The 13760-nt window shown below is 43.1% G+C and overlaps 7 protein-coding genes across 7 annotated transcripts; 4 read left to right on the top strand and 3 right to left on the bottom strand.

Moving 5' to 3' along the window:
* Positions 1 to 155: 155 nt before the first annotated feature.
* On the bottom strand, positions 156 to 1871 carry PUS1 (LALA0S05e06260g1_1; the record flags this gene model as incomplete). The annotated part of the gene is made up of 2 exons (XM_022772359.1): positions 156 to 1638; positions 1720 to 1871. The coding sequence occupies 2 exons, from the start codon at positions 1869 to 1871 to the stop codon at positions 156 to 158; spliced, it is 1635 nt and encodes a 544-aa protein (XP_022628691.1).
* Positions 1872 to 2878: 1007 nt separating this feature from the next.
* Positions 2879 to 3424, top strand: NIP7 (LALA0S05e06238g1_1; the record flags this gene model as incomplete). Its single annotated transcript, XM_022772358.1, has 1 exon — positions 2879 to 3424. One exon carries the CDS (start codon positions 2879 to 2881, stop codon positions 3422 to 3424), a length of 546 nt encoding a protein of 181 aa, XP_022628690.1.
* A 183-nt stretch (positions 3425 to 3607) lies between these two features.
* SRP72 (LALA0S05e06216g1_1) lies at positions 3608 to 5413 on the bottom strand (the record flags this gene model as incomplete). Its single annotated transcript, XM_022772357.1, has 1 exon — positions 3608 to 5413. The coding sequence occupies one exon, from the start codon at positions 5411 to 5413 to the stop codon at positions 3608 to 3610; it is 1806 nt and encodes a 601-aa protein (XP_022628689.1).
* A 195-nt stretch (positions 5414 to 5608) lies between these two features.
* On the top strand, positions 5609 to 7267 carry MRH4 (LALA0S05e06194g1_1; the record flags this gene model as incomplete). Its single annotated transcript, XM_022772356.1, has 1 exon — positions 5609 to 7267. The coding sequence occupies one exon, from the start codon at positions 5609 to 5611 to the stop codon at positions 7265 to 7267; it is 1659 nt and encodes a 552-aa protein (XP_022628688.1).
* Positions 7268 to 7309: 42 nt separating this feature from the next.
* Positions 7310 to 8464, bottom strand: IPL1 (LALA0S05e06172g1_1; the record flags this gene model as incomplete). Its single annotated transcript, XM_022772355.1, has 1 exon — positions 7310 to 8464. The coding sequence occupies one exon, from the start codon at positions 8462 to 8464 to the stop codon at positions 7310 to 7312; it is 1155 nt and encodes a 384-aa protein (XP_022628687.1).
* An 895-nt stretch (positions 8465 to 9359) lies between these two features.
* Positions 9360 to 11123, top strand: RKM1 (LALA0S05e06150g1_1; the record flags this gene model as incomplete). Its single annotated transcript, XM_022772353.1, has 1 exon — positions 9360 to 11123. One exon carries the CDS (start codon positions 9360 to 9362, stop codon positions 11121 to 11123), a length of 1764 nt encoding a protein of 587 aa, XP_022628686.1.
* Positions 11124 to 11363: 240 nt separating this feature from the next.
* On the top strand, positions 11364 to 13697 carry TYW1 (LALA0S05e06128g1_1; the record flags this gene model as incomplete). Its single annotated transcript, XM_022772352.1, has 1 exon — positions 11364 to 13697. The coding sequence occupies one exon, from the start codon at positions 11364 to 11366 to the stop codon at positions 13695 to 13697; it is 2334 nt and encodes a 777-aa protein (XP_022628685.1).
* Between the last annotated feature and the right edge of the window lie 63 nt (positions 13698 to 13760).

Genomic DNA, 13760 nt, shown 5'->3' with positions numbered 1-13760 from the left:
GATCAATCAATAGTAAGGGCAGGTTTAACCCGCAGATAAAAATGCTACGCTATCAATCCAGTTCAAGTTGGTACCATTCGCTGCAGTCAAACTGTCGCCGGAAATTCGAGCCACGGTGTTTGAATTCTATAAAAATATGTACATAGTATTGTATTCTACTCCACTATGGGTGTGCTTTCAGGAAGTTCAGAAAGTGGACCGGTAACGGGCAGCACTGGAGGTTCGACCTCAGCATTTTGCTTTTGGTTTTGTTCAGTAGTTCCAGTAATGCCCCGAGCGGTAAGAAAGTCAAAAACGCTTCTGCGTCCATTTTCAGCAGTTTTGTTCTCGGCTACCGGCTGGTCTCCGTTCTGCTGCTCAGTGACACTCTGGGCTCCTGTAACTTGGTTAAAGTTGTCAATGTAACTGAAGAATGCATTGAAAACATTCTCAGCGACTTCTTCTCCGTAAATTTTATCGTAAATGTACTTCATTTTGAAGGCGTCCATCTTTTCTTGGTACTTGCTGAAATCAATCCCATTGTAACCGAATTCTTCGAGCTTTTTGTTGTAGCCATCGTAAACGGGACACTCTAGTAACAATCCCAAAGCGGGTGCTTTGGGGATGTTAATTCTCTGAGGCTTATAGGCGTCTAATATGCGATCGGTAGGACAAGAACAGCGGGTGACAAGTGTGGCCATCGAGATCATTTTACGAATCTGATGCAGCATGAAGGACTGACCGTGAATCTTAATCGATACCCATTCCGTGTTCTTCTCTCCAATCACAAAAGGCTCTGAAACTTTCAATTCTTTCATGAACCTCACAGCGCTGGCGTCTTTGAAGTCTTTACCCAGAGTGAAATTGAAAAAGTTGTGTGGTCCCACATACTGTTTCATTGCGTCCCTAAAATAGTCCAGCTTGGTAGCAGAGATACGATAGGCTCTTCTGTGAGTGTTTTCCAGCTGTTTGTAGCGTTTAACCAACTTATACGTTTCATCCGCATCGTCGAACTCATCTCTTGGTGGAGCAACATAGTTCTCAATAGATTCTAGTTCCTCAGGGGTAAATTGGGCTTTTGCTTGCTTGAAAAACTCGGCCCAGAATTTTTCACTCTCAGCATCCTCGCCTATGACACCTGGAAACTCAGTTTTGCTGTCTTCGATATCGTTGAATAGAGCACTTCCTGGTTTAGGAGCAATTAGAGAGTAAGTCGGTAGTAGATACTCATACCAGCGAGAACTACACATTTTTCTGCAATCGAAGGCTTTGTTAACACGACTGATATCCCATACGCGGATCCCATCGGGCAGTTTAGAGTTGATTTTTGACACAATGTCGGGATCCTCAATGATAAGCTTCAACGAAATGACGTTTCCTCCGGCGTGAACACCTTTGTCAGTTCTGGCGGCTCTCATGAACCCACTTTTTTTTAGATCTGTGGAATTGTCCTGGGAAATAGCGCCTGCTTCCACGAACGCTCTGAACAGTTCCGCCTCAATTGTTGGCGATGGGGGATTATACTGCATTCCATGATATCCCGTTCCACAATATCCAAGCATGACGGCGACCTTTCTTTTTGGGAGTCTTTTCTCCTTTGTCTCCTGCTCTCCAGCCTCAGCTGTGTCTGTTGAAGCTAATGACCGCTCATCTATTTTACTGTCCAGTGAGGTTAGTATCTAAGTTGTTGTCGTTGAAACCCGAAGTGTCGTATTCTGAACACTCCAGAGACATACATACGCTCTTTTATTTGCAGATTCTTCACCGGTTTTGGCATCGTCATGGTCGGATTTACGAGCTTTAGTCCATTTATACTGATTACCTCTTTTATAAGTGTCTTCACCCGGTTGATCATCTTCATAAGCAGGTCTTAAGTTCTCGTTTTCTGCCATAGCGACGTTTGTTCTGCTGAATACCCTCTCGGCTATTGATCGGACTCTAGTGGTTGAGGCTAGAGGTTATGTTTTCGCCTAACAGTGAGAGATGAGCTGAGAGAGATGCCAATTTTTTCATAGCGTACAACGTCAGCTATAATGAGAAAATGTCGTCAAATCTGAAAGTACGGATAAAGATGTGAAGAAATATACGTAAGGAGACGGTTTCACGACATTGAAACAAACATTTCAAGAAGCGTTCAACACCATTTTTTAATTTTGTTACAGCGATATTGTTGAGTTGTCATAGTTTCCGGTTTTTTCTAATTCGAGACTACATGGTCATTACATGATCAAAAAAATTGAATTGTAACACTACCAGAGGCTGGAGCCCAGGTCGATATTAAGTAAACAAATGTGCCTTGTCTATAATGGTTCGGAGGGCCTTGATCTGAGGTACTCTTTCAGCACAGTAAATAAATGCCTAAATTAACAAATTGCAAGTGACAGATGACAATGTGGTAGGAAGTGATCACTTGCAGATCGAAACTGACATCACGATTTTTCTGCTGCAAGATCGCTCTATGAACAAGCACATACATCCAAGGTCATCAGTACCTCCAAATTATTATATTCCTATCAAGAAAGAGTAGTAATCTTGCTGTTTAGTGTACGGTGACCGGAGTTTCCTCGCAAGAGATACCAAATTTTTTAGAGAAAGTTTCACATATGTATCCCAAAATACTACAAAGTCACAATTCAAATTTTCTAATCCAGCGCGAAACTTCGTTGGGCGCCTAGTCCAATATTCGAATTGCAGGCTGTTCTTTTAAACTCACAAATCTGTCTTGAAAATATATCACCCAGAACGATGTGTAAAATTTTTTCCAGTTCCTTTAGGCATTATAATGCGACGAGCTATCGATGCTGGCATGTAGCGATGCGATGAGCTAAAACTTTCATCTTGTTCAGATAGTCTCAAAGTCTTGTATTTCAGGCTCAACGGCATTAGAATCACTGTCAAGATGCGTCAGTTAACAGAAGAAGAAACTCGCGTTGTTTTTGAGAAACTGGCTGGCTACATTGGAAGGAATATCAAACTGCTAGTGGATAACAAAACTCAGCCGTTTGTTTTCAGGCTCCAGAAAGATCGAGTATATTATGTTCCTGAACACATTGCCAAACTGGCAACCTCGGTTGCTAGACCAAATTTAATGTCGGTCGGTCTATGTTTAGGTAAGTTCACCAAAACCGGTAAATTTAGAATCCATATCACGGCTCTTACTGTGCTGGCTGAACATGCTAAATACAAGATATGGATCAAACCTAACGGAGAAATGCCATTTTTGTATGGAAACCATGTTCTCAAAGCACATGTGGGTAAAATGTCAGAGGATATCCCAGAACATGCAGGTGTGATAGTTTTCTCTATGCATGACGTTCCACTAGGATTTGGTGTAAGTGCCAAGAGCACTTCCGAGTCGAGGAATGTACAGCCTACTGGTATTGTTGCATACAGACAAGCAGACATCGGCGAATATTTGAGAGACGAAGACACGCTTTTCACGTAAACCAAAACCTACTACACTCAAGCGGTTGGTAAAAAGATAGCTTTCCCGCCTGTTTATGTATCATAGAGAGTAAAAAAATTATTAGAGATACGTTTAGCTCTACGACAGAATTTCCTCAGCGTGAGACATGTTGTACATTCATCTGGCTGGCAAAAAAAGAATCCCCAAAGCCACACGAGGCTTTTATTTGCGTTTCTTCGTCTTGGAACTTTTGGACATGTCCAAATTCTGGGTGCCTTTACGGGTTGCGGAGCCACCTTGTGTCAATTTCGCCGCCACCTTCTTGTTAGGCTTGTAGTCAGAGCGGTCTTTGAGTGGCAGCCATCTCTCTGGGTTTGGCAGTGATGCAAGGTCGCAGTTCTTAGGCAGCTTCCTATTCTTGTGAACTCTTCTTCTCTTGATCGTTTTTGTCAGAGCTGATTCACCTCTACGCCTGGTCCGACTGTCAAATGGTGAGATTCCTTGTATTTTTAACGCCTCTACATCAACAGTTTCGATCAGGGAGTCTAAATCCTCCCCGATCTGTTCGCGCCTATCACCATTGAGTTCCGTGAGCGACAAAGACGGACAGAGAGTTTGAAGCTTTGCGAAGACCTCTTCCGCATGTTCATAGGATTGTTTGGCCTGCATTTTAAATGCTATGAATCTCCAGAATTGTGGGTCTTCAATAACATACTCATCACGCATATTGTCGTATATTCTTTGGGCGAGAATATGTGAAGGTCTTGATCTTGCAGCCTTTTGGTAAAGCTCGAATAAAACGTAACAAATGGTACGGTAGGATGTACTGAAACAATCAGAACTGTTATTCACGAATTTCTCACACAAAATGATCGCTCTATCGTATTGTTTTTCAACAACCTGTAGTTGAACTGCCAACAAAACAAGACCAACAACACTTCCTTCAAGACTGCACGACATGACAGACTCAGCATGGTGGAACAATTTTTTGGCTTGCGATTGATATGGTTCCAGAATCGGATCGTCTACAACCTTTTGGTAATGGGCAAGCGTCTTGGAAAGCGTAGATCTTTTTGCCTGGATGCTAGATTTGCCGAAAAGGTTTAAAAACAGTAAGTTACTCAACACTCGTTTCTGCTGTTCCAATCCCAAGGTTCCGACTATACCGCTAAGTTTGGGGGCGTTCAGTTCGCGAAGCAAAAGTGGGATGTTCGTGGTGTATTTCGATATGTCTTGCAGTGATTTGAGATTGCTAAAAGCAAGCAAGTAATTTGTAGATCCGGTCTGGCTGTTTTCCAGCAAGGATTGAAGTAGAGCTCTTGAAGCTTTAACATTGCCTGAAAGTTGTAGCACGTATGCGCGTTGGAGACCAATGGCAAATTTATCGTCATCCAAACCATCTTGTGCTGCCAATGCCGCTGCTTTTTCAAGATGTTCGAGACTCAATTGGGTGCGACCCTGGGCGAGAGCTATCAAAGATTCATTCAAAAGAAAATCGTAAGAATCATCGTGGAAGGCCGTGTGTGGTTCGCTTTCCTTTGCGAGACTCGAAAATGATAATGCAGCGCGTTCGTTACACGCAATTTCCGTTTCATTATCAGGCTGGTTTTCATTGTTCTGCCCCAATACCCTGTATATTTCGGTTGCTTCGTCATATTTACCGTTTTTGAAACAAAATTGGGCACGAACATGTAGCACACCCCTGCTCTGCGAATTGTCCTGGTGCACAGCTTTTTTGACCTCTTCGTATAATTTTTCGAATTCTTTGGCATAACCTAGCTTGTAAAGGACGTATAGTCTTTCCAGATAAAACCCATCATTCAATTCCGAGCCAAATTGTGTCAACAAATCCCACGACTTTTTGTACTGGTCACTTTTCACCAATGCAATGAGCCATTGTTTCAAAACAGGCTTCCTGTCCTCAACCCCTCCTTCTATCAGCCTTTGACATGTCTTAGCAACTTCGGAATGTTTATTGCTGTTATAAAGAACATTCAGATCCGCAAAAAGCGAAGTAAGGTCTTTCATAGTCGTTAGGGCTCAAATTCTCAACCACGAAAGGGCCTTATGGTCGTCTTTGGCCTTAACTTTTTTGCCGATTTGTTCGATCTTGACATTGAAAAATTTTGGAGATCTCTCAATTCAAGTTTATTATATTGGACCTTCAAAAGACACAGCTTAAGATAGCGATGAGATACGATTATGAAAGGCATCTTCAACAACATGGATGGCTTACGGTATCGACTGAATGCTGTGGCTATCAACAGAATTTTGAGACAAGGTTTTAGATATTATTCTCGAAAACCTGCCAGCAAACGAGTAAGTAATGGACCTGCCAGATTTAAGTTGCAAAATGACATACGAAACGTCCAAAAACCTGCCAAAACTGGCAATGCAAAGGCACAAGACCGTGGCGTTTTCCATTACGGTAGCTTTGGAGGGCTCAAAGAAATAGGTGAAGCAGAAACTCAGAAAACTGCAGAAGTTTTGAAAAAGATATCTGACTTCGAGCAGCTGAAAATCTTGCCAAAAGTACGAACAGCATTGCAACAGGTCATATCTGAGGAGTCGATTGCATTGGACAGCAGTAAAGATGTGTCGTCGATTAAGCCTTCGCCGATCCAGGTCGCAGTTACCCAGAAAATTGCACGAACGCTTATGGATAAGCAGCTTCAAATCAACACTATTGCAGCAGAAACAGGCTCGGGGAAGACCATTGCATATTTAGTGCCTCTTCTCGACTACCTTAAGCGTGTGGAGGACGAAACGCCCGAAAGCTGGGATCTCATCAAGGACAAGGCCATAGTCAGATCCGTCATCTTGGTTCCGACGCACGAGCTCGTTGAGCAGGTTTACAGAACTGTTAGTCAGAGCGCTGCGTTATTGGGTCTCAATGCATTCCGATGGAATATGAACACCTCATACACTGACTTCATAGATGCTGTGAAAAACAGGATTGATGTTATGGTCACAACTCCGGGAAAAATCCTGAATACTTTCAAAGTTAGGATCATCAACAGGCCTGACCGGCTATTTTCTGGCGTGAAATTTGTGGTTTTGGATGAGGCCGATACGCTAATGGATAAATCTTGGTTGGAGGAGACTCACAGCGCTATACAAACATTTCCAAATGTTAATCATCTAATTTTCTGTTCCGCGACCATTCCTAATGAGTTCAGTAAAACAATGGACAGATTATTTCCAACCAGAAAGTCAATTACAACCCCCAAGCTGCACAAAATATCACGGAAAATTGATTTTAAACTAATCGACGCTAGCCTCAACCCATACAAAGGTTCAAAAATGAAGGTTTTGTCTCAAATCCTTTATGCAGTCTTGAAGGACGGCACGGAGGCAGGGTTCGAAAAGAGATGCGTCGTGTTTGTTAATGAAAAGAAAGATGCCAAGAAAGTCGAAGAACAATTGAGATCCAAATATGGCCATGACTGCATCAGCTTGACCGGAGAAGATACGGTGGAGGAGCGGCTTCAAAAAATTGATTTGTTTGTCAAGCCTGCCAGACCTCTCGAGTCTCTTGAATCTAATGCGACCGTTTCGGAACTAATTGAGGACACCGCAGAATTTCTACCCAATTCGAATATCAGAATGAATAGAACAAAACCGGTCACTGCCAGCCAAAAGAAGGTTTCTCTGAAGGTCTTGGTGACCACCGATCTGATGGCAAGAGGGTTGAACTTTCACGGGATCAGGAACGTTATACTTTACGACGTACCTAAGACGGCCATTGATCTGGTCCACAGAGCTGGAAGAACAGGAAGGATGATGCAAGGTGGCAGGGTGTTCATGATAACTGATAAAAAAACGAAATCCTGGGCCAAAGCAATACCAAAAATAGTGAGGAGTAACAAGACTCTTTCTTAGTATCTTGTAAATAGAAGGGTGTTTTGGTTCTAAAGGCCAGCTTCACCAAAATGGACGATTTTTTTCTATCCAGGGATGATTTTTGACATCTCTTAGTGGCATTCTTGCATTTGGCTCGTATGCCAGAAGGCGGCTGACGAGATCTCGAGCTTGCGTTGATACGTGATTTGGAAAACGAAGATCTCGTTTTAGAATGCGTCTGTAGGTAAGTTCCTTGGAGCTTTCTTCGAAAGGGGGGTTTCCGACTAAAAGTTCAAATGCCAACACGCCCAGCGCCCAAACATCTGCTCTGTTGTCATATTCACGCCACTTTATCAGCTCCGGAGACAAGTAATCCATTGTTCCGCATAATGTCTTCCTTTTAGCGCTACCAACATTGGTAACACTCCAACCGAAATCTGTAAGCTTCAAGGTATTTTGGAATCCGAGTAAGATATTCTCTGGCTTAATATCTCTGTGTAAGATGTGCCTGCTGTGCATGTAATCGAGGGCATCTGCCATCTGGTATACAAAATGTGAGGCCACAATATCGTTGAAAGGGCCGTGCGACCTTAGATGTTTGTAAAGCTCTCCATTGACAAGATACTCCATTAAGAGGTATACGCGCTTGTCATCGTGGAAGTAACCGTACAGTTTGGTGAGATTTGGATGTTTGAGTGCCGCCTGGATCTCAACCTCGCGCCTGAATTGCTTCTCAACGTTATACTGCACAATTTCACTTTTTTTCATGGCTTTCAGTGCACAGATGAAGCCCGTTGGCTTGTGTTTGACACAGTATACTTTACCAAATTTTCCCTTGCCGAGTTTTTTCCCAACCTCGAAGTCGTCCAGCGACAATTCTCGATAGTTCAATGCAAATGTTTCCGCGGGTTTATTGGCTGCAGCGATGGGTTCGATTTCTGATGAGGCGTTGATAATGCTTTTTCTGACAGCCGTAGGAGAAGCCGGTTTCGAGCTGGTCGTCGCATCTTTCGGTCGATGACTAGAGACAAGACCTCCAGATCCCGATGGTTTTGGTTCATGAGTAAGTGACATGCGCCAAGGTTTTCGTATAGTGTTCGAGCTCAATGCCGTCCGGGCTGAGTTTCCAAAGCTTTTGCGGCCTCGACCATTGTTCAATCGCATACTCAGCAGTAAGTTCCGCTGATGAAGAGAATTGCGCCGTAGATTGGGGCCCGTAGACGCAGGTTCGCTCATTATTTCTAACTACGTAACAAGCTTTAGAAAATCTGGCCTCTACCCTCAGCCAGTGGTGACAGAAACGCCTTTGTGATGTTCTGTTTGTCTTTTAAGTTGTTTCGATCTCATAGCGGATCTCAATACAATATTGATCTGGTTTATTAGACTATCATCACAGTATACAGAAATGGTCAAAACAGAACGTCTACTTGGCCTAAAACGCTTCCAGCTTCAAGAGAGCGGAGGAAGCTGCTTTTGCAGGTAGAATTCCTGACTTCAGTACTATTCCGAAATCCTATCTTAGTAGTTAAAGTCTATTCTAGTCTAGGTGCTCAGCGAACGACACCAATCGTAGTAAATTGAATCTTCTCGAGATGAAAAGCACACTTGACGTATCGATGCCGCGTATTTGACGTTTCATTCAACCATCGAAGTGATAGAGTTGGGATTGGCTTCTATCTTGGGTAATTTACTTTTAGGTGATGATAGCTTTTAGTTGGCGACAACCACTACTGAGAGTTGTGGACATGCCTATGATGACAAAAATGTGATGTAGATAGAGGCAGAATTAGCATGCTACCGAAACGTCTATTTGGTGTGTTTCAAACCATTTCACATACAACTTCAAACTACAATTCGAGATTATGGGGACGCTAGCATCAGATACAATAACGGCGACACACACCAGATTGGTGCAAAATTCTGAGAAAGAGTTTGAGTAAGCGGACCTTCTAGAACCTGTCTGGTCGATACAAACAGACCATGAAAAGGCTTTCAAGAAGTGTGTGTTGCTTGTTGTTATGGCATGGTTGAACTCTGGCGATATTTATATCAACCAAGTTATAGTGGACTTTTATCTCAAATTGAAAATGTGCTTGCTCCATCGAATCTCGAAAAACATCAGCCTTCAAGAATGCTATCCCGGGAGTTATCTGAATTACTGGCTTGGGGATCTGATAATGGTATAACATGGCCCACCGGTTTGGTGTTCGTCGAAACCCCGGAAAAAGGCGTTTCTGCGATTGCATCTACCAAAATCTCGCGTGCAACACTTCAAGTACCGAAACATGCTTTGTTTGGTGGTCAATTAGCGGAAAATTACTTCAATTGCAATCAAAACACCAACTCCTTACTTAAGCTGCTACTTGCCAAGTTGAAATTCGATCCTAATCCGACCATGATGAATACAGAAGATCTGAAATTGAAGTTTGGTCCGTATATTCGAGCCCTACCAAAAGAAGTTGCTTCTCCCTTGATTTGGAATCCCAGAGAACTCGATCTTCTGGGAAACACAAATCTGCGCACTTCGATTGCCCAAAAGCTAGAATCGATGTTTGCGGAGTGGAAAGTTGCATTGGTTCAAGTCCTGGGTACCGAGCATGACGTTAAAATGGGAATCGCACAGGTAGAAAGCATCTTAAGCCAGGGAGAAGACGAAATATATGCCCAATTAACTTCTAAGGTCTTTGAAAATACAGCTCAGCTACCGTGGTGGTCTTTCGCCGCGTTTCTATGGTCGAGCATTATGTTTCTGTCGCGGGCCTTTCCAGAAAAAGTCGTGAATAGCTCAGCAAATCCTACAAGAATTATCCTTCTGCCAGTCATTGACCTATTGAACCATAATTACCACTCCAAAGTTGAGTGGATGCACAGCGATGATTCGTTCTGTTTAAAAGTGCTCGAGACTGTTGACGAGGGTGGTGAATTCTTCAACAATTACGGCGGCAAGGGTAACGAAGAGCTCCTATGGGGCTACGGGTTTGTTCTGCAAGATAACATATGCGACACTGTCGCACTAAAAATAAAGTTGCCGCCCGATACGCTGCTTCGAATTTCTAAAGAAAGCTCTATAAGATTACCTACCATCGCAGACTATACGCGGTCCGCATTTGACCTTTCTCCCGAAATCACGGAGGAGTCCGAAAAGCTAATTTTGGAGGAAAAGCTCAATGATGGAATACTCTACATGCTAAGTGCAACCAACAATACGTGCCTGATGTGGTTGCTTGATCTATTCACTTCTTTGGAGAGATCCGAAACCGAGTCGTTACTCAATCTCAGGCCCCGTTTACAAGGTCTCCAGAATCTCAGGGCAGCTCTAGAGGCAAAGCACAACTCTTACAGCACCGAAATTGTTCATTTGAGCACTGAAGAGTACCCTTTGCATGGTTATAGGGCGCATGCTGCTCAGATTTACAAATCAGGACAGATTAAGATTATCAAAAGTTCTATTTCCGAGCTCAAACGACTGGAGAAGGAATACATCTATACTCACAAGCATGATCTATTAAGCGTCAACAAGCTGATGCGATTGGATCCAGATTTTTTCGAAACCGGGCTTTCTGACTTATTGCAATTGGAACCAGGTTCAGATGTCGCTTTGGACTCTTATGAAACGCTGCTCTATCTATGGATAGTACACAATCGGAACACCCAGCCTGCTTCTGAGGCGCTACAATGGGTTATCTCGCAATTCAACGACTATCTCAGAGCACAACAAGCAGATGTTGTCCCAATCTGTGAAAGTATTGAAATTCTTCATCACACACTTTTCGCGAAAGACACACAAAAAGAATATCTCGAGAAACTTCAGAGAGCAAAGGCATTCGTGGCGGCTAACTCCTACATCAGACATTCTAAAGACGAACTAATCCTGGTCAGAAACATCGATGTGTAATGACACCGATTCTGATTGGCTTGCTAGACGCCTCTGTCACATGACTAGTCATTAGAGGTTCATTCTTGAAAATTGGATATAAGTGATCTACATCTCATCGCATCGCATCGCATCGCATCGCAGCGCCCAGATTGTGAGCTATAAAAGCAAGTGCATAAACACCACTTACAATCTTTGACTTTAATATTTGCAGTCAACAGTTGGTGAACATTTGGAAAGCTATTTTTTGGTGTTGAATCTATGGATTTTCTGAAAGATCTTGACGACCACCTACTCATACTGTCTGTGGCAGCCACTTATGTGTTGTCCGGAGGACGATTCACTTTTGGGCTTGCGGCCCTTGTGATATACGGGTTGGTCAAATATGACGCTGCGAGAAATGAGAAGCAGGCCGAAATTCCCGATTCAGAGAGAATAGAAAACTCTGAGGATGAAACGAAAAAGAAGACTTGTTGCGGTGGAAAGGGTGGTGGTTGTTGCTCTTCTAAATCAGGAGGAAAGAAAGGAGGCTGTTGTGGTGGTAACTGCTCTTCCAAAAACAAGACTAGTGAAAAAATCGAGGACAACATCAAAGATACACCCCAGAACGATACACAAGTAGAAGAGCTAGCAATCGATTTCACCGAAGCCTTCAAACCAGCGAAAAAAAGCAAAAAAGTGCGCAAAATTGTCAAAGCATCAAAACCAGGTAGCAAATCCCAGTCTGAGTTTTTCAAGAAGGCCCTTACGGTGTCAAATGAGACACTGATAAGCTCGCAAGTTTACGTTTTCTATTCTTCGCTTCAAGGTGCCGCCGAAAGATCAGCTAAGATCGTGACTAGTGTCCTGTCGGATATCAAGGGCTTGAAGCATGTGCCAAAGCTAATGAACCTAGACGAACTTAGCGATTTTGATGACTATTTTGTCAATGTTCCATGTAGTAACGCATTGTACGTCATGGTACTTCCTTCTTATGAGACAGATTCACCTCTGGACTTTTTCCTTCAGTCCATGGAAGAAAATGTTAATGATTTCCGAATTGACAGATTATCTCTGAGAAAATTGGTGGGCTATTGCGTCCTGGGTATCGGTGACTCCGAATCTTGGCCCGAGAAGTTCTGCTATCAGGCGCGGCAGGCTGATCTTCTACTTGCCAAGCAGGGTGGTAGAAGAGTTTTCCCAGTGGGAGAAGTCTGTATGAAGTTTGGTGGTGATCCTAGTGTTATGGAATGGGCAAAACTTCTGGCAAATACGCTGCAGGATGATGAACCTATTCTTTACGAATATGATGAAAGCTTGGAGACGGAGAATGCCGAGGAGCCCAACGACGAACTCACTAAAGAATCCTTAATAGACCTAGAGGATGTCGGGGCTTCATCCGAGTTACAAGACGTCAATGAAATCAAGCAAATGGTCGCCAAAAATAGTCCCACTTTTAAAAACTTGACGAAGCAAGGGTACACTGTGGTAGGCTCTCACTCCGGTGTCAAGATATGCCGGTGGACTAAAAATGATTTGCGTGGTAGAGGATCATGCTACAAACACTCACTTTTTAATATCGTGTCAAGTAGGTGCATGGAGCTCACTCCATCTCTTGCATGTTCCTCCAAATGCGTTTTCTGTTGGCGCCATGGTACAAATCCAGTCTCCAAGAATTGGCGCTGGGAAGTCGACGATCCAGAGTATATTCTAGAGGACGCTCTCAAGGGACATTACTCTAAAATCAAACAAATGAGAGGTGTTCCGGGAGTAATAGCGGAAAGATTCGCAAAAGCATTTGAAGTGCGCCATTGTGCGCTTTCTTTGGTGGGAGAACCTATCATGTACCCGTTTATCAGCAAATTTGTCAAACTACTACATCAAAAAAGAATTTCGAGTTTCCTGGTTTGCAACGCTCAACATCCACAACCTTTGAGAGATTTGGGAAAGGTCACACAGCTGTATGTATCCATCGATGCTCCATCGAAGAGTGAGCTCAAGAAGATTGACAGACCATTGTATCGGGACTTTTGGGAAAGGATGCTGGAATGTCTTGAAATCTTGAAAACTTCTCAATCGCATCAGCGCACTGTCTTCAGAATGACGTTGGTGAAAGGTTTCAATATGAATGAGATCAGTGCATATGCTGACCTTGTCGAGAGAGGTTTGCCAAGCTTTATTGAAGTCAAAGGTGCTACATTTTGTGGATCATCTGACGGCAATGGCAATCCACTGACAATGCAGAATATACCATTTTATGAGGAGTGTGTGAATTTTGTCAAGGCACTTTCAGCTGAGCTTCAGAAAAGAGGCTTGGGATATGATGTCGCAGCTGAGCATGCTCATTCAAACTGTATTCTGATCGCTGACACCAAATTCAAAATTGATGGTGAATGGTGGACTCATATTGATTTCGAAAAGTTCTTCGAGCTTTTGGAATCTGGAAAGCCGTTCAATCATCTGGAATACATCGCGAAAACCCCAGAATGGGCACTCTTTGGTAATGGAGGTTTCGCACCGGGAAATACAAGATTTTACAAAAAGAAAAAGGCCGCAGAGACAAATATCGATGCTTTGCAAGAAGACGTCAAGGTAACGCATCCAATCGTAGCTTAGGTCTTTTTTTGAAATGCGCCTTTACCCTATTTAAAATATATGTACCACACTACTACTGTTAAA

This window comes from Lachancea lanzarotensis, scaffold LALA0S05 (assembly GCF_000938715.1).
Source record: "Lachancea lanzarotensis genome assembly LALA0, scaffold LALA0S05, whole genome shotgun sequence".
Lineage (NCBI taxonomy): Eukaryota > Fungi > Ascomycota > Saccharomycetes > Saccharomycetales > Saccharomycetaceae > Lachancea > Lachancea lanzarotensis.
The sequence above is the reverse complement of the archived record's forward strand: the minus strand, read 5'-3'. Positions and strand labels throughout refer to the sequence as shown.